This window comes from Mytilus galloprovincialis, chromosome 11, assembly GCF_965363235.1.
Source record: "Mytilus galloprovincialis chromosome 11, xbMytGall1.hap1.1, whole genome shotgun sequence".
In the NCBI taxonomy this organism is placed as follows: Eukaryota; Metazoa; Mollusca; class Bivalvia; order Mytilida; family Mytilidae; genus Mytilus; species Mytilus galloprovincialis.
In genome coordinates this window covers 36989035-37015917 of record NC_134848.1, presented here as the reverse complement: position 1 = coordinate 37015917, position 26883 = coordinate 36989035, and the positions used below count along the sequence as shown (strand labels likewise).

Genomic DNA, 26883 nt, shown 5'->3' with positions numbered 1-26883 from the left:
TTTCTTTTCATTTACAATAAACATTTGTAAAATTTGTGTATTCTTTAGGAATAATCTTAAAATGAATCCAACGGTCAACACAGAAGTTAATGTTTTCATGTTGTTAATCCAAAAACAGTAATTTATAAAATGACAATAAACATGATAAAACTATCACAAATTAAAGCATGCATTCATTATTTCAATTCTTTAACCACTTGCAACAATGTAAATTCAAATTAATGTGATTGCAAAAATTTTAATGATGGAAAATCAGTTCTTAAATTTTGCATTTTTTTTATCAGTAAAAACTTCCCAATAATTTCTGCATTTTGAGTACTAAAAAATGCTGTATAAGTAGAATTTTGTCATTCCAGGAAGTCTGAACCCTGAACTATTGACAGAAGAAACAACTAAAACTTTATTATTAGATTAAGCTAAACCACTCAAAGCTTTGTTATTTTGGTTACCTGATCTCCGACAGTTGCTTTGGTAACTTGCTATAGCAACCAGAAATAATGAAATATTATACTAAATAAACATAAAAATCAATAAAATTTTTAAAAAAAATGAAAAAAAAAATGTGTTGTTCCTCAGTCCCATTAGTATTGCTACACTAGAGTATCACAAAATACTTTATATAAGTTATCAATAAATGCCAATTGAGCAATTAACATTTATTTGTTTCTAAATGTATAAGATTTCAAGAAGAAAAAAAATATATGCACATAGGACTGAGAAACACAACTTGTTGACATGTCCTAAAACCTAAATTATAGAAATTGATAAAATACACAATACCCACAAACATGTAAAAATATAATTTGTAAACCCTTTGGTTAGTTTAAAAATACTTTCAATTTATTGTCTTTATAGATGTGCACAAATTTTCAAAATCAGAATCATAATTTTTAAACACAGCATTACAGGTTACATATTTTTGATACCAATCGTAATGCTTTAGTGTATTCATTTCATATTACCAAGTACACTTCAGTTGTGAAACGTTTAGAAGATCATAGAAGTTCCAAAACAGTCACCTTTTTTATTAATAAATTAAAGGAAAAGTTTTCATTCTTAAACTAGTTTCAACATAATGAAAACTAATTACATCAGCAACATAGACCATGCAAATTGACATGCACTATTTATTGACTGAGCCATCTGATAAATGTTATAAATCCAAAAATAATTAAAACTTGTTACAGAATAGTTATATGAATATTAAAATCCAAAATATTTTTTTTATATGAAATAAAAGTAAGAATTTATACGTCTCCATTATTGATATTTTCCTTACCTGTGAGCCAACTGTTTTCTTGGTACTTTTACTACCTTTTGGGTTGGCTCGTAAGGGTTGAGTAGGATGGGAACCAGCTCTCTGTTTCTTTTCATTAGGATCTGGTTTGTCTTCAAATAATTCTGCCACTAAGGCATGCTGGTATAATGAAAATAAAACAAACAATTTATTTTGTTAAAACACTTATCATAAACTCATTTTCTGGCATTATTACAAACTTACTTGATTTTATTAAAAGCGTTTGAAACCATGTTTTTTTCATCCAGAGAAAATCTGCTAAATTTAAGGTTTAACCCCAAATTTCTTTAAATTGCTCTTCTAAATCATGAATGACTATTATCTCTTAAATACTATTAGGTGCCTTTTAATTTTGCACTGGATTGCAACAACTATTACCAATAGTTTGCTCCAAAAGTTCAATAAAACAAATAAATGGGAATGTGTCCATGGGTCACAGATGATGGCCTAGCTAGCATATAGCAATATAAAGGGACAAAACTTAAGAACAGTTAAAATTATGCTACCAAAATTCATACAAGATCTGATGTTTGTAGTAAAAATCTGTGTGTATAAGTTTGATAACATTTGGTTAGGGCAAACTTAGGTAATCGAATATAAGTAATTTTTCACTTTGGAAAGAGCCATAATTCTAGAAAGATGAAAGTGACCCCAACCAAAAACTAATTTATGGCAGCAGCTTAAAAAATAGTAAAGTCTCCTTAAATAATGTTTGCTATGCATGTATAATTTTATTGACTTGTTTCATTTCTATTTCTATTGTTTGTTTGTCTATCACAAAAGGAGATAAAATCTTGACCACATACCACAATAGCTCTGAATATATTGATTATGGTCTTAGTGAAAATTTTTCTCATTGGCAATAATACCACATCTTCTTTTTTTTTATATTTGTTGGCCTGTCACCAAAGGAACTAAAACCTTTACCACATACCTCACTAGCCCTGAGTATATTGATATGGTCTTCTAATACTGTATCCCTGTTCTTCTCCAGGAATCCATCGGCCTGGTATGTGACTTTGTCAGCAAAGTGATGTATAATAAATGCCATGTTAGACATTCGTGGTTTGTCGAAGTGTTGAGCTTTGTTATAATGTTTATCATATAACTTCTGGCACCAGTTCTTATCTGAACCTTTTGGCATCTGTAAATATAAATTATTATATAAGCTGCGTCGGATAGAAATTGACTTGATGCAAATGAATATCAATACATCTGTTAACCTATTTTGGGTTTAAAATATCTCTATGTAAAGTCTGTAACAGTTTGAAAATTGAGTTTATATAAGAACCCTATAAAATAGACCAATATTCATCTTTTATTTAGTATTTGAATGTTCCAAAATCAATCAAAGTCGTACACATGTCACATGTATATGTGCACTTGCATAAGGTTTATTTCTATCCGACACAACTCATATGATGATGTCGATAGTTGATGGCTGTTTAAAATGTCTGGTGGTAAATCAAATTCAAATTCAGGACAAGAACATGATGATCATGCTTTGTACTAAACAGACCAGAATACCAATTTTGAGCTAAGCCAGATTTTTTATGTGCTAGTTCACAAGGATAAAGTCAACAGAAAGACATGTCACCCATCCTGGAGAAAATACCACAGAGCAGGGGTTAAAAATTTGTGTTACAGCTAACTAGCCCAGGACCAATTGGCAGCAGGATTTTACTAGCCCTGTTGGAAGAACTGCTAGTCCATCAAAACTGACCTGCTAGCCCTAGTATTTAAAGTACAAGAATTGCAATCAACACATGATACCAGGCCACCCAGACATGCCAGAGTTATTTGTTCTTTTTTTTTAAAATATGTACATCAGGACCTGTACAAACCAGTTCAAATTTTTGGAATCCTGGATGACTTAATTGAATCACAAGAGTGCACACGCTGAAATGTCTCGCCTTCTATACTAATCATTGATATAAATGTTGATAGTCCTAAGTATAAAGCTAAGCTTTAATACAACTGTCACATAAACTTAACATTAACCAAGATAACTAAACAAAGACCAATGAACCTTGAAAATGAGGTCAAGGTCAGATGAACCATGCCAGGCAGACATGTACAGCTAACAATGCTTCTATACAACATATATAGTTGACCTATTACTTATAGTTTAAGAAAATTAGACCAAACACAAAAACTTAACACTGTGCAATGAACCGTGAAAATGAGGTCACGGTCAAATAAAACCTGCACGACTGACATAAAGATCATAAAATATTTCCATACACCAAATATAGATGACCTATGGCATATAGTATTAGATAAAAAGACCAAAACTCAAAAACTTAACTTTGACCACTGAACCATGAAAATGAGGTCAAGGTCACATGACATCTGCCAGATATGTACACCTTACTATCATTCCATACAACAAATATAGTAGACCTATTGCATATAGTATGAGAAAAACAGACCAAAACACAAAAATTTAACTACTAGTATAACCACTGAACCATGATAATGAGGTCAAGGTCAGATGACACCTGCTAGTTGGACATGTACACCTTACAGTCCTTTCATACACCGAATATACTAGCCCTATTGCTTGTAGTATCTGAGATATGGACCTGACCACCAAAACTTAACCTTGTTCACTGATCCATGAAATGAGGTCGAGGTCAAGTGAAAACTGTCTGACAGACATGAGGACCTTTCAAGGTACGCACATATCAAATATAGTTATCCTATTACTTATAATAAGAGAGAATTCAACATTACAAAAAATCTGAACTTTTTTTTCAAGTGGTCACTGAACCATGAAAATGAGGTCAAGGACATTGGACATGTGGCAGATTTTACAATAAGAAGGAAATATTGTTTTTTTGTAAACATAAAAAAAGCAATTGCTGAAACTGTGAAACAGACTGTGTAATGGAGTAATGCATTATGTTATTGAATAAAAAGTGTCTTTCTGAGTAAATAAAAATAAAAATTACTCTGTGTTTGTGTTTTTTGTTAGAATTAGAGGGTTTTCAATTTCAAAATATTGGACATGGAATAGACATCATGACCTACTGTACTGACATCCAGCTTATTTGGAGTGGAATTTTGAAGTATTATTTATAAGTGGAGCCTAATAACATGGACTTATATTTTAATAAAAAGTCTTCTTTTGTGTTTTAATCATAACTTTAAGGCAGATTTGTATTGGTAAAGGCTAAAAAAGGTAATTTAATAATATTGTTGCTAACGTCACATCTTTTCCGTCCATTGTGGTATGTCACGATCGCAATTTTCTTGTTGGTTCTCAGACAGCCCATTGTAGTTATTTTTATCCCGGGTTTTATATATAATTGAAAATAGCAATCATATTAAATTTGGATGACGTAAAGGGGTCAAAGGACTTGAGGAATCAATATCATTGGCTGTTTTATTTTTTGCGAACGTTACTGCTCGACGTTTCCGTCCAAATCAGTGTCACGTGAGCAACATATATTTAGATCTGTAACTCTCCTGTATAGGAGTTACGATATCTCCCTTTGCAGAAATAGATTCAGAGTCAGTTCCTTCACATGATGGGGAAGCAAAGAAGGTAAGTTGTATGTAATATCGTTACAAGAGGACCTTAAATGTATTCCTTCCATCAAAAAGACGTTCGCAACAAAATGTAATGTCATGATAATAGATGTTGCTAATGTTACTATTACGAATTGGTTTCTTGTGTATTCATTTGATATAAAGTACACCTGCAAATGACATTCTAATTATTCAGAAATTCTAAACCAGACTGTACAATTTTATTACTCCAGGCATATATTAAACATCACTGTGTGCATACATTTTAACTTTTAAAGATGTTGTTGCTCATGTGACATGTCCAAATGTCGCTAACGTTACTCATTTTTTGGTTTCTTGTGTATTCATTTGATATAAGGTACACCTGCAAATGACATTCTGTATATTTAGAAATTCTAAACCAGACTGTACAATTTTATTACTCCAGGCATATATTAAACATCACTGTGTGCATACATTTTAACTTTTAAAGATGTTGTTGCTCATGTGACCTGTCTAAATGTCGCTAACGTTACTCATTTTTGTCTCCGTCACGTTAGCAACATGAAAGTAGGAGACAGAACACAATACTGTAAAATCTGCCATGTGACTGATGGAAACTTCGTAACATGAGGCATCTATAGACAAAGTATGAAGCATCCAGGTCTTCCACCTTCTAAAATATAGAGCTTTTAAGAAGTTAGCTAACACCGCCGCCGCCGCCGCCGGATCACTATCCCTATGTCGAGCTTTCTGCAACAAAAGTTGCAGGCTCGACAAAAATGGCTAACATAGAAGTGATGAAGGGATTTTTCACTTTCTATTTTGGAAACGTCAAGAATTTTTTGTTACTAGTCCGTCGGGCATATCGGATTACACATTTTAATTGCCCGAGGCGTAAATGATCTAGTCCCGGGCGTCGGGCTAGTGGATTTTTTAACCCCTGCAGAGGTGCTAAAATTTTACATAATTACACCAAATCGCTATCAAATTTTAGGACTTGTACAAGTTTAGTTTGATACTTTCAATGCTAGTAATACTGTTTGTTAATCTTTCACCGAACAATCTTGTTTGTTTTCTCTATTTGATTTTTTTCACATTTTTGTTATGATGGGAACTTTCTTATCTTAATATATGAAAATTGTTTTGATAATTCTACTAAGGGTCAACAACAGTTGTCTACAATTTCTTCTTATGGTCACTGATTGACAGTTATAGAATTGGCAATGATACCATATTTTCTTTAATTCCATATTGATAAAACATTAGTAGGGTTTTCTATATGAATGGGATTTTGAATAATTAAACATTTTCACCTGCGGAGAGTATATTCACCATGCAAAACATTGCATGCTTTTACCTGTATAATAATGATAAAATGTTTTCAGCCTTTGGCTTCAGCAATTATCATTTTTTTTTCAAAAGTCAATAAAACCACACATTTACCTCATCAAAAGACAGTAATTGTATAATACTCTTTTTGTATTATAAATAATACTTTTTTTAAGAAAATGAATTATAAATAAAAATTTTCATCTAATTTCAAAGTTAACTGATAAACCATTTTGACCTGGTATCCAGTCTACTGTTATAATACCTTACCCTACATTCTTCATCCAACAGATCCAGTATACCAAGTTTACTTTCGATCAGATCAATACATGGCTGGTTGTCATAGAAATCAATAAACGACCATTCTATGGCTTCTTTCACATATTCTTCTTGTTCTAACTTAAATACATGCTACAAAAGACAGAGTATATTCATACTTTTAATTCATCAATTCTTATATGTTTGTATCATTGAAGAAATCATTACAGGATTAGCATCAAATTAATTCAAGCGCCAAATTTTAAATAACGGAGGCATAGTTTGTAGTGTAGCACTTCTTGAAATTCCATTAATATGTTGCCCCCTTTTCCCCCTTGTTGATCATCAGCAATAGCATTTTAAGTGCACCTAATAATTAAACTGTATCTAAACTTCATATTTTTCATGTCAGGGCTTTGATGTCTTTTTCTCATTGTTGAAGATATATTGTTACTTATAGTCGGTTACATCCACTTTATTTGACTTTGGTGTATAGTTGTCTCATTTCTATCTATTTACTATCTTGTAAATTAAGATGGTACCTAACACTACAGGGAGATAACTCTGTAAAGTCAGCTTAACGTTTTAATTACGTTGTGTTGTATAGGGAATATTAAGCTTCTTAATGATCAAAATTGGTGTTTGTCAAACTGCTATATAACAAGTGTATTTTTTCTTACAAAACGGTTGGATCAAAATTTTTGAAATTTTTATATTTTTGTTAAAGGGTCAAAGTAAATACTCTGTCAAAATTTAATTAAAATTAACCGAGCCAAATTAATTTTAGTGAAAGTGTTAGATACCACCTTAAATTTTTTTTTTTTTTTTTTCAACATATAACAGAATATACAGTTAGGCCATTAAAATAAATATTTTTGTTAACCTTTACTGAGTGCATGTTGGTCAGGTGAGCAAATAACCAAAATAAATAAATAAATTCAGGGTTCAGATATATTATACTTACACTATTAAAAATTTGTTGTAGTTTTTCATTTGCATAGTTAATACAGAACTGTTCAAAACTGTTAATTTCAAAGGTTTCAAATCTGAAATACAAAAATTCACATTCAAATAAATCATTTTGCAATACAAACTATCCTTTTGTTTACTTGTTTGTGTTTTGTTTATTTTTTTTTGTTTTGTTTACTGGGGTATGTTTTGTCTATTGTTTAGTTTTTTGCTTACTGGTATGTCTTTTGTTTATTGTTTTGTTTATTGGTTTGTCTTTTGTTTTGTGTTTTGTTTACTGGTTTGTGCTTTGTTTATTGTTTTGTGTTTTGTTTACTGGTTTGTTTTTTTGTTTATTTTTGTTGTTTACTGGTTTGTAATTTGTTTATTTTTGTTGTTTTTTTTGCCACAGCTTTGTAAGTTTATGAATAATGAGTTTGATAGATCGTTCTGGTATTTTTTGCCTCTAAATAAACATACCCATAAATATCTAGTACTCCTATAAACCTGTGGTGTTTGGTTGTACTGTGTAAACTGAGATTTACTTTCTCCACGATCCAGTCGAACATCTTAGCATAAATATGTTTAGCCAGAGCATCCTGTGCATTACTAGCCTGAAAAATAAATAAAAGATTTTAGAGATCAGAATTTTTAATGACTAAATTAAAGGTGATTTAAGCCTCACTTATTCTAAATTAAGCGCTTGAATTAATTCAGTGAAAATAATATATTTACGAAAATTTTAAATTTACAATATATATTTAATCTTTTCGAAGGAAAAATATTAGAATGATAAGTATCTTCATGCTATTTATAAACATAAGTTGTCCAATTTTAATGTAGTATCAACTTTGATGTGAAAGAATTTCAGGTACCCAACAGGAAAAGTTGGGTTAAAATTCAATATACATATATGTCTTAACAATTGACTATAATTCCAGAGCTGGTTTTGCGCATTTTCTGCCATACTCATATCCAAAGGTTGGATACAATATAAATTTATTGTGTACCTGTTCTGCCGTCAGAGGTTTTGTCAGGACTTCACCGACGGTTGTAAATTTCTTGTTACAGAGCCACATCCTCATCTGTGATTCCTCTATACCTAGTAACTGACACATCAGCTGTAAATGTTTGTCTTTAGCCTGAAATGTAAAATAAAATTAATAGAATGAAGCTATCTTACAAATGTACATCAGTAAAATAAAATTAATAGAATGAAGCTATCTTACAAATGTACATCAGTAAAATAAAATTAATAGAATGAAGCAATCTTACAAATGTACATCAGTAAAATAAAATTAATAGAATGAAGCTATCTTACAAATGTACATCAGTAAAATAAAATTAATAGAATGAAGCAATCTTACAAATGTACATCAGTAAAATAAAATTAATAGAATGAAGCTATCTTACTAATGTACATCAGTAAAATAAAATTAATAGAATGAAGCTATCTTACAAATGTACATCAGTAAAATAAAATTAATAGAATGAAGCTATCTTACAAATGTACATCAGTAAAATAAAATTAATAGAATGAAGCAATCTTACAAATGTACATCAGTAAAATAAAATTAATAGAATGAAGCTATCTTACAAATGTACATCAGTAAAATAAAATTAATAGAATGAAGCAATCTTACAAATGTACATCAGTAAAATAAAATTAATAGAATGAAGCAATCTTACAAATGTACATCAGTAAAATAAAATTAATAGAATGAAGCAATCTTACAAATGTACATCAGTAAAATAAAATTAATAGAATGAAGCTATCTTACAAATGTACATCAGTAAAATAAAATAAATAGAATGAAGCTATCTTACAAATGTACATCAGTAAAATAAAATTAATAGAATGAAGCTATCTTACAAATGTACATCAGTAAAATAAAATTAATAGAATGAAGCTATCTTACAAATGTACATCAGTAAAATAAAATTAATAGAATGAAGCAATCTTACAAATGTACATCAGTAAAATAAAATTAATAGAATGAAGCTATCTTACAAATGTACATCAGTAAAATAAAATTAATAGAATGAAGCTATCTTACAAATGTACATCAGTAAAATAAAATTAATAGAATGAAGCTATCTTACAAATGTACATCAGTAAAATAAAATTAATAGAATGAAGCTATCTTACAAATGTACATCAGTAAAATAAAATTAATAGAATGAAGCTATCTTACAAATGTACATCAGTAAAATACAAGAGGCTGTCACAACGACAGCAAACCGGATTTATTAATATTTATTTGTGTCCTGGCAATATCACAAGAACCATTACTGATGAATGGTGAAAGTGAAAATCATCAATATCAAATTTGACCTCCATCTTGTCATCAGTATCAACATATTAAAATTTGAAAAGCTTAGATTGAATGGTTCATGAGTAAATGCAACAACGTGAATGGAAACGCCATTTTAAAATCTTTCAAGAACCATAACTCCTGAACGGTAAAAGTCAAAATAGTCATTATTGAACTTGACCTCTATTTTGCCATCAGTAACAACATATAAAAATTTCAAAAGCTTTGGTTGAATGGTTCATGAGAAAATGCACGGACACGACTGGAAACTTCATTTTTCAATCTTTCAAGAACCATAACTCCTGAATGGTAAAAGCCAAAATCCCCATTATTGAACTTGACCTTCATTTAGTTGTCAGTAACAACATATTAAAATTTTAAAAGCTTTGGTTGAACGGTTCATGAGTTAATGCACGGACAACATTTGATTGCCGCCCGCCCGGCCGCCCGCCCGCCCAGCCGCCCGCCCGCCCAGCCGCCCGCCCGCCCAGCCGCCCGCCGTACATCCCCAAATCAATAACCGACATTTTTGTCACAAAAATCCGGTTAAAAATCACTTATTTCAGTAAGTCCCCTGACTGTTGAATCATTCTTGTTTCTGAGAGCCTTCTATCATATGACTAATACCGATCAATATTTAAATTGATATGGAGTACCTCCTACGTCTAATGATGCACCAACTATAAAATGAATGCACAAATGTCAAGAGGGCTTTCATGCATATCTCTGCATTAACAAAACACAGTTATTTAATAGGTCATTTAGATAAAAGGAACAGAATATTCAAGTGTGATATCACATGTTGCAACTAATTATACATTTATTTTATATATATATAGATATATATGTGTTTGGGTATCATAAACCACTTCTATGTATGTATGGCTTGAATAAGTTAAGTACTGATGATTCATGTATGTTCATACATAGGAATTTTCTTGTATTGAGGAAAACATGTAAATTCATGTATATTCAATTGAATTCATAGATTTGCCATATTCTCTAGATGTATAAAGACCAATAGAATATTATAAATTTGTTGAGAATTCAAATTTGTTGTTAAGTCTATACCCAAAATTCCAAGAAATTTTGTATCCCACGAAAAATGATGAATCCACAGTATGCAGTAAATTAGGTCATCTCATAAGGTTCTGTAACTTCATGTCAATTTCTGAAAGTATGCATCTATAAATACATAAATCATTTTCTAAATAAACAGTACTTTGAACTTCTTGAAAATATATCTGTATAATTTTTTCCATCAAAACTTACAGAAATTTCTGATGTTTCCCCTTCAGCCTCTTTTATTCTCACATTTCCAAAATGTAAAATGGCTGCCAAAATCTGAAATATCATCATCTGATCTTTAGCAGATATACCTACAATTGGAAATAAACAAATAAGTTAAATACAATAAGCAGTGATTTTGCTAGCGCTCGTCACTTTCGTATTTTACGAAAGGATTTTCTCATTGACGAAAGTATTTCAAATCAATTTCGTCACTTTAATTTTGAAAGTGTAAAAAAAAATTTCGCAATAAAAACTATAAATCTACCTGTCTTCATGTTTTTGACAAGTTTATGACCTACAGGTAATTAACATTTTCAACAGGTGTTACAAGTTGTGATTACAACTAATCCGCTAATCACCATCAGATGGGTCACTTATCCGTAATTTATTAATTAGCCCCATAATTGAATGACCATCATAATTATTTCCCCAGGAAAATCAGTCAGTCGGCATTTCAACAACCAGGAGTATAATTTAGTTATTTAATCAAAAATGTAACAACCCGGACAGTTCGCATTTGAATTTCAATATTTCCCGATCACAATCTGAAGTTAGGTTTTCGTAGATTCGTCATTCGAAGGCATTTTCGTATATTTGATTTAAATTTTCATCAAAAACTTTCGACAATTTCCATTTAAAATAAATAACTTTAACTGTTTTTATTCAAAAAGTTCACGAGAAATGTTTTAAACAGGTGCTTCCTGTATTGTGTTCTACGCATGCGTGAAAGTATTCCTTTGACTATTTATAGACATTAAAAACGTAAAATACGAAATCATTTAGAATCAATCAAACGATAGAGACAAATATATATCTCTTACTTAAGGAATTTAAATCGAAAAATTATAATTTCCTGATATATCAGGACTCGTTTTGAATGTATTATCCACGTGTCACTTCCCATTTTCGTTTCATTTTAAAACCGAAAGTAGTAAACGTGATCTATTGTTGATTTGTTTACATACTCCTTTCAGTCATTATAACCGTTCAAAAAAGGATTTTATACATTTCCAACTTAATAGAAATGATTTCCAAATATCGACTTAGACGTTTTATAAGGATATTGATTATGCAGTGAAATAATCATAGCACAATAATTTCTACTGTGATTCCTTGTTTAAAAAATATAGAATACAACTTTTGTTGACCAGGAATGACCCCTGGAACAAACTGAAGAGAAATTGTGAACTAAATTTCTGGATTCCATGTCAGAATATTTCATAATAATTGCCAATACAGTAAAATCTTACAATAACTGCCAATCATGCTGGTGCCTCAATCCCTTAAAATCTGACTAAGTCAAAAGATGAAGCTAGTAATATACATCATTGGTCCATTGCTTTTACACAAAATAAGGTTGATTATAATAGCGCGCAAAAGTGACTAAAGCCCTCAAAATCCTAGCTTAAACCCTGAATAACATTCTATATAGTAAACCTTATCACTATTTTGGATTGTCCAGAACTTGACATCATATTTGGTTGATAGTTGTCTCATTGGCAATCATACAAGAGGGGGGTTGGAGGGGTCCTGATCCCCAAATCCTGAAACTCGAAAAAGAATTCCCAATTCCCCGAAATTCGAAAAAGAGATTTCCCGGCTCCCGAAATCTCAAGCTTAAAAACACCTGATCCTGACGTCCCACATAAGGTGCTACCCCCCCCCCCCCCTTTTCATACAATATTTCATAATTTTTGTATACCAGAATTCCATCAAGAAATCAAAATTGTGATGGATTGATTAATAGTCAAATTAAAGGAATAATGATTGAAGTTTTTAACGATCTTGAATGACTATACAGCCCTCACCTGTTTAGTGTGAGGACTGCCAGACATGTGCTTCCCTATTAATTGCCTCTTTCAAGCTGAGGTAACCTATTGCATCTTAAGATTTAGCAAGATCTTAATAATTACCTAAAAGAAGTAAAGCGTCCCTGGTATCACCGAGATCTTCAGCATCATCAACACCATTGATAACTGGATCTCCTCCGTGGGCTGTGTAAAAAAAGTCACCAGCTGCCACTACAAATAAAAATACAATGATTTAGAGCTCTCTTAAATTTTTTTTAGATGTGAACAGGGAATTATAATTGTTTTGGCCTAATTTGTAAAAAAATGTGTGTAAAAAAAACCAGTAACAACATAAATTAAGCCTTTCTAAAATTAATTAGTGTTAGAAACATAGTTTCTCAAAATTATTGCAATATTTTATAAGTGCATAAAATATGATAAGATTGTGACATAATAACAAAGACTCATTTTTAATAAATATAATGATCTTCAGGAAAACAAGTTTTTATTAGTTTGTGTCTGTAATATTTGTCTTTCCTAAAGGTTTTGTTTAAAATGAGGCTGTAGTTTTCTCAATTGAATCATTTCATATTTTGTATGTTAGGACCTTTGGTAGCCTTCTTTATGGTTTGAGTTTTTTCTTATTGATGAAGGCAGTATGGCTGCCTATAATTGCTTACATCAACTTCGTTTGAACTCTGGTTGATAGTTTTCTCATTGGCAATCATACCACATCTCCTTATTTTCATATAGAATTCATGTATTATTATCTGTTTTACAAGAATCTTAGAAGAACTTACTTAATTGAAACTTTTTAAATTCTGGAAGATCACTTGATGCACACATCTGATAAAATATATGATAGTTTCTCTCATCTGAGGCCTGGTAGACCACTCTGTAATCAAAAAGAATAAATTAATGCAAATAAATCTACAAATTCAAATCATAAAAGAATAAATACAAGGCAATTTTAAAGTTTATTTCTTGACCTGTTTTATATTTGTAATTGTGAAATTGGACAATTTTCATACTCAAAACAAATTATATTATGTATTTTTACAACATTCTTTAGCCCATTGTCATAAAAAACAATTTCTGTCCAATACAACACAATTTTAAGTATATACTGTGGATTCTTATGTTATCAGGGATAACAATTTTCATAGATTCAAAGAAATGTTTTGGTTGATATTCATTACTAGATTTTGTGGTTTGCACACTTCTTTGGGAATTACACCCAAGTATAATCCATGATTAATAATGAATTCCTTGATTTTTCCAATAAGTAAGTTTTTATATGACCAATAAATCTCTTTCCTTGATTTTCCCTATTAGTAAGTTCTCATGTGAGAAGTGACAATCTCCATGGCACGATACTTTGGGCAAATATTTACCTTGATTTTTCCAGTAAGTAAGTTCTCATGTGAGCACCAATGATTTCATTTTTCTTGTTGAATGAGAGTTCTATGTATTTTCCAAATCTACTACTGTTGTCATTTCTGGTTGTCTTGGCATTTCCTATAGCCTATAAATAAACACAAAATAAGTAAGTATAGAATAAGAAGATGAGGTATGATTCCCTCTATTTAAACAAAAAGAACCGTATATAAAATATTAAAAGAAAATGTGGTATAATTTCCTATAATCTTTAAATAAACAAAAATAACTCAATATAAAAATATCTATATAAAATGTAACTTTATAGAAAATATTGTTGTCTATTGTAAGTTATTCCTATCGATCTGACTTTTTAACGCAGACAACTAAACATTGAAAATTGCTAATTAATTCAAAAGTCACTGGACTATTTCCTAGGTGGCATGGCCTCAAAATAGTGGACAAGCTGATATGATCCTTATATCTTGCTTTCAATGACTTTTGTCGAAAGCAAGACAAAAAGTACCATCTTATATTTACGACGCCAGAATAATAACTACCTCCATAATTGGATTAGAAGCCAGTACTCTTTTTTCTACTTGTGTCTCAGCCTGTGATCCTCCCACCATGGCGAAGTATCTCATGGCATACTTAGCCGATACTGTCTTACCAGCACCAGACTCGCCACTCACAATAATACTCTGATTCTGCTCAAATCTGTAATATATATGTAATGAACATTTTATATAAAGAAAATTCTATTTAATTTATGCCTTGATTTAAAACCCAACATTTTTCAGTTATCTTTATTTATCTATGAATTGGTTGATTGATTACTGGTGTTTAATATCAATTTCTGGACTCTTAGCTATATCAAGTTTGGACTAAAGAAATGTGAGAGAACCACTGACACCAAGGATTGACAGAAAACTATGTCATTGAAATCAGAGTCAAAGTCAAAGTCAAGTGATCACTTTTAATAAACTACTCAACCCTGAAACATTCTGACTGTATATGCCTACCCAGAGTCAGGGGCCTGTAATTCAGTGGTTGTCGTTTGTTTATGTGTAACATATTCATTTTCTGTCCATGTTTTTTTTGTATATTAATAAAACCCTTAGTTTTCTCGTTTGAATTGTTTTACATTGTCATTTCAGGACCTTTTATAGCTGACTATGCAGTATGGGCTTTGCTCATTGTTGAAGGTCGTATGGTGACCTATAGTTGTTAATGTCTGTGTCATTTTTGGTCTCTGGTGGAGAGTTGTCTCATTGGCAATCATACCACATCTTCTTTTTTATACTTACACCACTTGACTATTGTTATTCATGGGAGATAAGACAAAAAATTTCAACCAAGCTATTTTTCAAAAACAGTAGGTAGAAACCTTCAAGTTCATTCCTTTTAAAAAGGATCATTACCTAGACATTTTTTTGTAAGCTTCTTCAGCCACAGCAAATATGTGAGGATCCATGGCTCCCATATCTTGTCCACTGTAGGCTTGGATGATCTCATTTCCATAGATGGGTAGGTCAGCATATGGATTGATAGCCACAAGTACAATTCCTATAAAATAAAACTATGACAATAATTTCAGTAAAAACTGAGAGAAAATAAATGTGTAGTTTGTTTAATCAAATGTTTTCACTGCTCAAAATCAAATATGACATAAAATATTCTTGCTTTCCCATGATTGCAATCGTATTGAGATATAAAGAACAATTTGTTTTGCAGATTATTCAAAAAGAGTAATAAAGTTAGGCCTATATATTATATAGTGTCTGATGAACTTTATTAGTGAATACAATTCTATCACTGCCTGAAGTATGAAACAATACTTCTCTGCTCAAGTTTTCACTTTTCAAAAAAAAAAAAAAAAAGAAAAAGAATACTTCATTGCTTATTGTTCCTTTTTTTGTATCTAATGCAATAGAAGAATTTACTTGAAAGTTTACTTGCACGTTGTCTATATGAGTAAATATTTTACTGAAACAACATTTGAACCAAAGAGAATTTAAGTATTGATGAGTAATAATGTATTACACATATCCTTATGGTGAAAAGCTGACAAACAAAAAGTATCCTTGGAGGATATTGCAGTTAAAAAACTTACCACAATATGTATATATAATGTTTTGGTCCATGAATCTGACCTGCAGATTGTACAAAACTGAAAAGATAAAGATAAATCTACATTAAAATATAAAAAAAAAGAAAACATCAATAACAAGACATGTTGTATCAAAACCAGGCCTGGGGCCATTACATTGCAATGTAATGCATTACATTACAATTACTTTGTGATTCTTCCATTACAATTACAATTACAATTACATTTTTTCTCACATGTAATGCATTACATTACAATTACTTTGCCTGTGTAATGCATTACATTACACATTACTTTTTCAATATAAAAACAAAAAGCATTTCAAAAACAGAGGTATATGTACATATGTATACAGTGTTAGGGACATAGACGTCAAATACTGGTTAATTAATATGTCCATTGCACTTAATCATCATAAGTGGTTTAAATGTGATGCCATTAAGAGAACAGCGATCAGTTCTGTACACCTTTCCGGCAATACTTAAAAGCCTTTTTACAGGAGCTTATGTGTCGGAAATGGCTAAATACTTGATAGCTGTATTAACCAAAGAAGAAAGGCACACTGAATTTGACTTCCATTATTCCAGTGCATTGATTGAAATTTCTTCACATGGCTCAGACAAGTAGATGTCAACATCATGTACTGCACCTTACCTGTGTCTATACCTTTTGATTGAGTAGTAGGAGGCATGAAACTGAAAAAGTCACTTTTAAGTTTCTTAGGTGGTGGTAAAAAATAAATAAATTATCAAATAATTTTGTTTCTAACATTGATCACTTAATCATTAAGACATCATTAAGGATTTCAAAGGGATATAATAAATGTGTCATTAAAGGATTATCTTGTGAATTGCCTAAGGGTTCTGTGAGGACAAACATAAGTTGAGAAGATTTGATTGCAATAAAAACATTGTGATATTAATTAGGTGAAATAACAACACAGACAGGACCCAAACCACAGTCTGGTTTAACAATGTTGTTTGATATATTCAATATTTCATTGAAATACATGTAAGTTGTGTATAGAATTATGAAATTTTCATCTTCATATTTTTTTTCATTGATCTATTTAGTTTTGTTTGATATTTTTTTTTATATAAGATTTTTCAAAGACCACCTAACACCAAAATATTCCCATATCATATTAAACAAATATCAGAAACCAAGATCAAAGACTTGATATTTTTTACCATTTTATATTTCTTACCTTAATGTGTGTTTTAAAGATTGATATAATTTATTTAATACAATAATTAACTGTGACAAAAATTTTATTCCATACTTTCTTTTGTTTTTGTTAATATTTTATTTTTATTATACAATATTCTTCAATTTTATCTATTTTACCAATTTGTAATGAAAAGTAATGTACTGTAATGGAGGCATTACATCAATTTTTAACTAAAGTAATCATTACATTACATGTAATTGTAATGCAGAAAATGTGCATTACAAATTACTTTGCATTACATCCAAAAAAAGTAATATTACAATGCATTACAATTACAAATTACCATTACCCCAGGCCTGATCAAAACATCAAAATCAAAATAACTTCTACATCATTTGGTCTCTGAGTTGGAGAGTTGTCACAGTTGCAATCATACCACATCTTCATATTTTTTTATATTGCCAAACAAATTGGGAGTTTTGGGTAGTTGCTGTTTCAATATGAACGGTTAGAGATTTCATATGATGTGACTTTTGTGTGTAAAATGAAACAAGTTTTGGCACTGTTGTGAGTAAAGTGAATGAAAGTATACATTATCCATGTTATTCAAAATCTCTGATTTTCTCAATGCCAAAATTTTAATTGGAATTTGATCTTTTTTCCATTCATTTCACCCGAGAAATTGGAAAAAAACTAAACAATCAACATAATCAAGTATGTATCCCCTTCAAAAAATTTCAAAGAAATATTGATATGAATCTAGGAATATTTTTTGTTCAATCCTTAAAAACCAAATGTTACAAACATGACAAAAGAACAATAGTCTTAACACCCATTATGGCACTACAGGTGAATTATCACATTGTGATTGGTTTAACGCCGCCATGTGGTGACCCCTATGAGACCGTAGGGGGGTAGTAAATTTCATAGGGGTTCATGACGGATTAATGGTGAAATCCTATTAATGTTGTTGTGTTTCATTGTTCACTTTTCAACTAAACGCTGCAGAAAAAGTCATGTGTGCTATAAATTCGTTATATGGTTAACTACTGACCCCCTACTGCCATAGAGGGTGAATAAAATCCATAGGGGATTCGGCCTCCATCCTCAACCACTATGGATTTTACTTACCCTCTATGGATCCATAGGGGTCAGTAGCGACTAATATAGCTTATAATATACATGATATATATATATCTAAACATATATGCATATTTTACCTTCTGGTTCATTGAGATAACTTAATGATGTCAAATCATTTTCACCAATCAAAATTTCTGGATTTCTCAAATGTGGTAGGTTGTTTTTATCTTTGATCGCCAGAACTGAATCCTGCAAAAAATACATGTCAACATATGAAATTAATGTAAAATGTGCCAATGGTACAAAGATGATGTCCCCCCTTACATAATCGGACATACTAGAGAACCTACGCCATCCAAATTCAAATTCCATCTGTTTTACATGTATATGGTAAAAACATTTTGTATTCATATAAGATTTATAACATTTGGTTGAAGCAAGCCAAAGTTAGAGAACAGAAACTATTTTGACTTTTCAGAAACTAGAGGACGATGGGTAATTTCATTGTTCATACCCCAAAATGAAAATAACGTCACGACATTGGTTGAATTTCCATTGTTTTGGACGTTTTCAACCAATCACGACGTTTCGGTGTACATTTTTGAAAATATTACCCAGAATGCATTAGATTCTCAAACGGTGAATTCTGAGATGCACATATGGATGACGTTTAATTATGTCACTTTTTATGGATTTATGATTTTTTTTAGTTCAGTACTTCTGTTATATTTTTTTACTCAAAGTTTCGATCTGTCTGTCCTCTGTTTTTCTATACTGCAAAAACTTTCAAATTTTGATTTGTTTTATCATAGATATATGGGACATACACAGACTAGAAACATATATACACACTATCTATTTAAAGCCTAGCAAACCAATATTCTAAGTTTGAGAATAAAACAATTCGGCAAAACAGTGTCACATTTCTGCCATTGCAACAAAAAATTGAAATGTTCATTTCTCATTCATTTGACACCTGTTAATACTTTAAATCTTCCCATTATTTACATCTGACATTTAAATCATTTTAATTCAGATTTTAAATTTAAACAATCTTCATCAAATACCTAGATACATATAAAACTTTTTTCTAAAGTGAAACAAATTTAAATTTAAACAAGTGTCATAAAATACCTAGTTAAATGTACATATAAAACTTTTTCTAAAGTAAAGCAAATTAAAATTTAAACATGCAATCTCTTAGTATATTGATATTAATTGTGAAACCCGAATAACATTTTGCTTTTAAAAAAACGTTGTAATTCTTCAGGACCCTGTAATTTAGGGGTCCGTAGAAATACCGCAAAGGACCTCCTTAGTGCACTAAGAACAAAAATGTGCACTAAGGACCTGATGGAATGATACAACGGTCACAAAGGACATGGCATGTAGAAATACACTTTGAAAAACTTCATAATTTCAAATTTTATAATCATTTCTTTTGTAATTAAAAAGTTATTTAATGTTTTATCGACACGTGCCTCAATCAGTTGATTGTCACCTGTGTAATCGATAGAAATTCATGTTCGCTCAACCTTGACCCGTTTATAATCCACTTATAAACTGATTAAACATGTATATGGTTTTTGATATTTCAAAATGTTCTGTGATTGTTGTTACTGTCGTGTTTATTTTGTATTTCTGTCTTTTTATTTTTAACTTCTATGTAATAACGTATTTTCTACTCTTATTTGTTGATTTTAGCTTTTTAATTTTGTTTACTTGTTTGTAAAGTTTATTTTTTGCTGATCTCTAGTAAATTTATATACAGATATTTTAAAATTGTATATATTTGTTTACAAACACATAAGGATACACATTGTTCAAAATATAACAGTTTATTACATTTTTAAAATATAACAGTTTATGACATTTTTAAAACAACAGTTTATGACATTTAAAAATATAACAGTTAATAACATAGTTTTTAAATTAATTTATATTGATATACATATTTACATATATAGATATACTAGTACAATCATTTGGCAAACCGCGGCATTGTTCTTGCAGCTGCACTTTTTGGTCTATGCCGTTGACCTGGCTTACGAGCTAGACGCTTCACATTTGGAATGACGAGTTTCCCATTTGACGAGGAAATCATTTTGTCTGTTAAGGTCTTGTGCGCTAGTACCTTTTTGTATAGTTTATCTTTTTCTTCGGGAGTTTTTGTGCCCCATATGTAAGGAGAAGTGTAGAATTTTTGAAACAATTCGGATAGTTCGTAATTTCCTTGACCATATATCGATCGCCTTATGTCAATAAAATGAAGTTTTGTGATGTCGAATATTTTGGTCAGCATTTCTGGCAAAATCTGCGGCTTCCAGTCTGTTCAAATGGAAGAATCGGCAAGAAAAAATATATGTAATTGCAATCTTTTTATTTTCAAAATAACTTGGTATTCCAAATGTGCATAACCAGATGTTTAAAATAATCTGTAAAATATGAATAATTTGAAGGTCAAGACTGAACACCTGAATGTTTTTAATGTCCAGCTATTATGTTACAATCTAAAGAAATGACGTTTTAACGCTATTTTCTGAAAAGGGTCCACGACATAGTCGCTAGTCATTTCCATTTCACTGCTCTAAGCATAGTTCTATTTATATTTCCAGAATGTGCATTTGCTGCACTTTTTTGTTCGAAAGAAAAAAGATATATGTTGAACGTAAATATTTAAAGTTATGTGATAAACTAAGTAATTTGAAGACGTTACGTTTGTGGACTCAGCATAATGCAAGTATTGTTTATAGTATAAAGTTTCTACGCCGTTAGTTTTCTCAATTAAATTATTTCTTAAAGTACAAATGACCTATTTATTTCTTACATCTACTTTAGTACTATTTAAATATATATATAAAGCGTGTGTGTGTTCTTGAAAAGATTTTGTTCGCCACCAGCTTATCAAAATGCACAATCGGTGCAAAGTTATTCCTCAATGTATTGTTAATAATGGTGTCACAATCGTCTGATCTTGATATATTTTGAAATACTCCGGTAAATTTTTTTTTTTATTTAAATACAATTTGCGATGTTAACGATTTTTATTCTTGAAATATACATTTTTCACATGCAATAGCGATTCAACTTGTTTTTAATAACTAATATCAAGTTTTTTGTAGATTTTGCTCAATCTAAATACTTTTAATGGATACACAGTACTAGAATAACAGATTTGTATATATTGAACCCAAAGTAAACTTGAAAATGAACTTCTACACCATTGTGAATATATTGGTTTCTCAAACCACTATGCCTATTACATTATAAAAGAAAATTATGTTCATCTTCAAATGTTAAAATTATGATGAATTGTAATAAAAAAAAGGCATTGACATCAGTAATAAAAGTATCTGTCATAGTACAGAGTCATGATGATTCTCTTTTTGAAAAATAAATAAAAAACGGTATGTTATTTCATAAAATAGTATTTACCTCTTGAAGTCTTTCTATAACATTTCTGTAATCGGTTTTTGAAGAACCCCACGGACGCCACATTTTTTTATTCTCAAATATCTTTCAAGGTATAATAGTATGCAAACTCTTGTGTTGTAAATTAGGAAATGAAATATCAGAAGCATTTTTTTTTTTCTCAATTTGTATCTCAAAATTGGCTTCTTTAAAAAAAACAAAAGAAGTTTATTTAGCAATTTCCTTCAAAACAAAATAACAAAATAAAACAAAGTAAACACAAAATTCAATTTTTTATTTTTCTTTCATCAACTTGAAATTATACCACGCTAAACCGTTAGGTTTATGCAACAACTACCATTAAGTAATCAATTAGTAACGATCAAAGACAATTGTTTATTCGATAAGGTTGATTGGACATAATGATTGGGAATTTGCAATAAGCCGTTGGTCACGTGTCGAATGGCACGCGCTGATTAAAAAGTCATTTAACTTCAATATTACAAAAGCTATTGATACCAAACTTTAAAATCATGAGTTATATACTTATATCTTCTTATATCCATGTTCTTTGTGGTCCTAAAACATCGTTTTAATGTCCTTAGTGCAAAAACTTTCTTCTTAGTGCACTAAGAAGTCCTTTGCGGTATTTCTACACACCGGTAATTTAGTAGTTGTTGTTGGTTCCTGTCTAGAGCTGTATAATAATATTTTCCCTATTGTTGCAGTCTGCATCAAAAACATTTTCATCTTCTAGTTTGGAAAATAAATATAAAGACATGTCCTTATATGAATTATAAAATTTTGAAAATTTTTACTTGTCCGAATCAATATTTTCTAGTCTGGGGCATCAGACTAGTTGCTAATGGTGCAGACGAATTATTGTGTCATAGGTCAAGCCTTTGTGTTGTTTTTTTAATAAATCAAGCTGGTTTTCTTTTTACTTACTTCACTTTATAGGACTATATACAGTATGAATTTAGCTTATCGTCAAGGGCTGTATTGTCCCTTCAATTCTTAAATCCATGCGAAAGGACTCTAATATTGTAAAGTTGTCCTACCAGCAAACATACCACATATCTCTATTTCATAATTATTTTTTTTTGTTATGTTCAGACTTTATAAACATCTTTTATTTTCCAAAGGCTTATCTATCAATGTAATTTTGTATATGTAATAAAATTTTGTGATAAATTACTGCTGCATGGTTAAATTCCTGTCTCATGTCAAATTAACATGTACATTATTGTACAAGGTCTATAGTTCGCTATAAAATTTTCTTTGTAAAATTTCATAATTTTTTTACCTTTAACATTGTTTGTATTTGCTCAAATTTTATGTTTAATTTCCGTACAATGGTTTATCATGTTTATATAAAAACTAAAATACTGGTTGAGAAATGAATGAATTTGAACTGAGTTTAAAAATACCATTGAAATTTCCTGATCTGAACATAAATTTGCATGTGACACAGTGTAGTTGTAAAATGTATCAGGATTATTATGACTAAATCTAGTTTCTACAGATTAACTTATTCAAATTCTGTATCCTGACTTTCTGTATTTAATAACCCCCCTTTTTCAAGCACAGATCTGCACGTCAAATAATCAAAATTTTACTCCAGGACTTTCAATTTTTCAAAATTATTATGCATATAATAAAATTTGATGTACTAATTGCCAGGTTGCTGTCTAATTATCATGTATCTACATCTGGTTTTACTCATTATACAATGTCATAGAAAGCTGCATATAGTTTAACCTATAGTTTTTTAACTTCCACATGATCTGGTCTCTTGTCAAGAGTTGTCTCATTGGCAATAATATTATACCATATAAAAATAAAATTTGATGTACTGATAACCAGATTGTTAATTGTCAAATTACATGTATCTATAAATTCACACTTGCATGATGTGCATGTCACTTATTTAAAATATGCACTTTAAAAAAAATTGACCACAGGACTTTTTTTAAAGACTTCATTATCGATTTTATTTTGATATACATGTATATATAGTGATAAAGATCACCATATTTAACTAGACAGCAGCCCGACAACAGTTACTGTCAACCTTATAGGCATTTTAAAATAGTAAGTACATGTATCTACAATTATATAATTGTCACTTATTCAAAATCTGCATTCATAAATTTTGTCTTAAAAATTTGACTCCAGGACATTTTCAAAGATTTTTAACTCATCATTATCAATTTTATTTTAATATACATGTATATATAGTGATGTAGATCTCCATATTTAATAGACATGTCATTGCCTGCTGGTCATTTATTGATTTATCAAACCAATGACAGGTTTTATTGTTGCTTCAGAGAAACAAATTACATGTTAATTTCTTATTATGTTGTCAATTACATTGTACATGGGGTACACTTGTATATACATATAGGTAAACATGCTAGGTCTTTATTATCTATTACTGACATGACTTACAATCCATATTTGTACACAGGGCCATAAAGTAAAAATTAACTGTTATAAATTGGAAAAGACAGGATATGGGTTTCTACTACAGGGACTCTCACTTAATATAAACTAATAAATATATATACAAATTAAAGTAAGGCTATAGGGTGCATGAGTTCTCATCCTGTGTTCAACAAGGACCTTAAATATAAAAAAGAAGATGTGGTATGATTGCCAATGAGACAACTATCCATAAAAGACCAAAATGACACAGATATTAACAACTATAGGTCACCGTACGGCCTTCAACAATGAGCAAAGCCCATATCGCATAGTCAGCTATAATAGGCCCCGATAAGACAATGTAAAAAAAATCAAACGACAAATTTGGCAGCCAAAAAATATATATTAGTGATAAAATATGTTCATTTTACTGTTACATGAAATTGAAGTCAAAACACTAATTTGGCATTAAAATTAGGAAAATCATATCATAGGGAACATTTGATGTACATGTACTAAGTTTCAAGTTGATTGGACTTCAACTTCTTTTAAAACTACGTATACATTGACCAAAAAACTTAAACCTGAAATGGGACACATGGACAAACAAACAAAGGAAGCACAGATTGAAGAACATTATGCCTTAAAGATGGGCATACAAAAATTTCATGCTTCTCTTTATCTTCACAATTACTAGAAAGACTTTAAATTGGTGTTCTATTAAAAAAAAAGCATGCTTAAATAATGGGTTTATCTGACCAATTCTGAATAAGGGAGTGAACTCTCAATAATGTATTACACTCTACTCTAAGGAGAAAGATTTTACATGCAGTTAATTTTCCATTTACATGTTCTTTTCTACCTGTTTTATAGACTTTTTTCAACCAGTTTTTCAACCAGTTCACTGATAAATACATATATACAATTTCTAACATCATTAAACAAATACAAATTATAAACAAACAATCCAGTTAAATTAAGTGTCTTGAACTTCTCATTATGTTTCTGGAATGTCAACAATTTTGAATTTCCTAAACATGTTGAATAACAACAAATAAACCTGATCAATTTAATGCTAATTATATAAGCATTTAACTCCTTTGGACTATAAAGTATTGATTTTTTACTGTTTAGGGTGTATTCTGTTTTTGATGCTTTTCATTTCAATGATCCAAAAGATGTAATGTTTATGTTTTTTTTCATGAGTTATATTGCATAAAATGTTGTTGTGTATCTAAAAATTGATAATGTACATGCATGAATTTGATGGTGATAATTTAACTAAAACATGCATTGGCATGTTCAGTATCGACAGTATGAAATACAATTAATCCTGTTGTTGCTTTTCTTTTCCTCTTAATTTTCTTTGTATAAAAAAAAGATTATGAGATAAAACAAATTTTCCAGTTACTACATCTTTGCATTCTTTGTATGGTTTCAGTGACCAAATAATTATACTTTTATTGAATTGTATACTTAAAACAGAAGATGATTTCAGGGCCTGATAAAGCTTGTGCACCTATATGACCATTACTGCTATCTTTATCATCACATATGGCCATGATCGTTGATACTAAAAGATAACCATTGATTGTACTACACATAAAAATTTACTTTTTTTTACTACTTTAAAATACATTTAAACCCAGATGTCCTTATTAAATGAAACTTTATTACCTGCTTTCATCTTACTTTTAAACATTTCTTAAACATACTGTCAAATTGCTGACCTCCCCCCCCCCCCTTTTTAATTGTGGAAAACAATAATGCTGCATGACAATAATATCTGAGGTGTAAATTAGATACATCCAATCAGGATAATGACTTCATAGACTTTATACATCTAATAAATATTGAAACTAAGTATTACTATAAAAGACTAAGAGAGGAGAAAGACACCATAGGGATATATTCAGATATTCAAACTCATAATGTCAAGGAAAAAATTTAAAAAAAACGATCAAAAGATTATAAATAATCTAGTATTATTACTTCCTTAACTGATTTATCACACCTTTTATCAAATATAATATCCAAGGCCATAAAAAAGATAATGTTTGTTTGCCCTAACACAACCTACCCAAAAAATAGCTGCCTACTCAAAATCTTCAAAAAAAATTATTTTTAATCCTTGTATTTGCATGACAAAAAAATATCTTACACTTCAGTCTCTTTTTCCAGTTAAAAAAAAAATGCCTAATAACCAACTGTCTCTACTTTTGGGTAAATTTGGGTAAATTTAGGTAAATTTGGGTAAATTTGGGAAAACCAAAATATTGTGTGGCCTTATCAAATATAATATGGCCAAACAATGAAACACTGCAAATGATTATTTGATTTAAAAAACTTTTTTTTTAAAAAATATTTAAAACTTCTCTGCATCTCACTAACGCTGTCCTTGTCTGACCTGTGACCTGCCCATAAATTGATAATATTATAAATAAAATTTGTTAACAAATCATTCAAATGCTTAGATTAATAAATAACATCTACAAGAATTCAAAATAGAGAAAAATTCAACTAGCGATCGAACAACCCATCAATTCAGAGCATAGCAT

General features: G+C 30.2%; 1 protein-coding gene across 9 annotated transcripts in view; it reads right to left on the bottom strand.

Annotated features, from left to right (window-relative positions):
• Positions 1-26883, bottom strand: part of LOC143052106 (unconventional myosin-Va-like) — a 103424-nt gene that overhangs the window by 63465 nt on the left and 13076 nt on the right. For 7 of the 9 annotated variants that reach the window (XM_076225066.1, XM_076225073.1, XM_076225069.1 and 4 more), the window contains exons 3-17: positions 18622-18733; positions 16234-16290; positions 15542-15686; positions 14681-14837; positions 14138-14268; positions 13544-13638; positions 12867-12974; positions 10936-11042; positions 8359-8490; positions 7829-7962; positions 7365-7446; positions 6413-6553; positions 2232-2441; positions 1280-1417; positions 450-479 (exon numbers count right to left, since the gene is read on the bottom strand). In XM_076225066.1, coding sequence (XP_076081181.1) covers positions 450-479; positions 1280-1417; positions 2232-2441; positions 6413-6553; positions 7365-7446; positions 7829-7962; positions 8359-8490; positions 10936-11042; positions 12867-12974; positions 13544-13638; positions 14138-14268; positions 14681-14837; positions 15542-15686; positions 16234-16290; positions 18622-18733 — 1779 coding nt within the window. The remainder of the gene's footprint in view (positions 1-449; positions 480-1279; positions 1418-2231; positions 2442-6412; positions 6554-7364; positions 7447-7828; positions 7963-8358; positions 8491-10935; positions 11043-12866; positions 12975-13543; positions 13639-14137; positions 14269-14680; positions 14838-15541; positions 15687-16233; positions 16291-18621; positions 18734-26883) is intronic. The other 2 variants (XM_076225068.1, XM_076225072.1) reach the window with 1 other exon arrangement.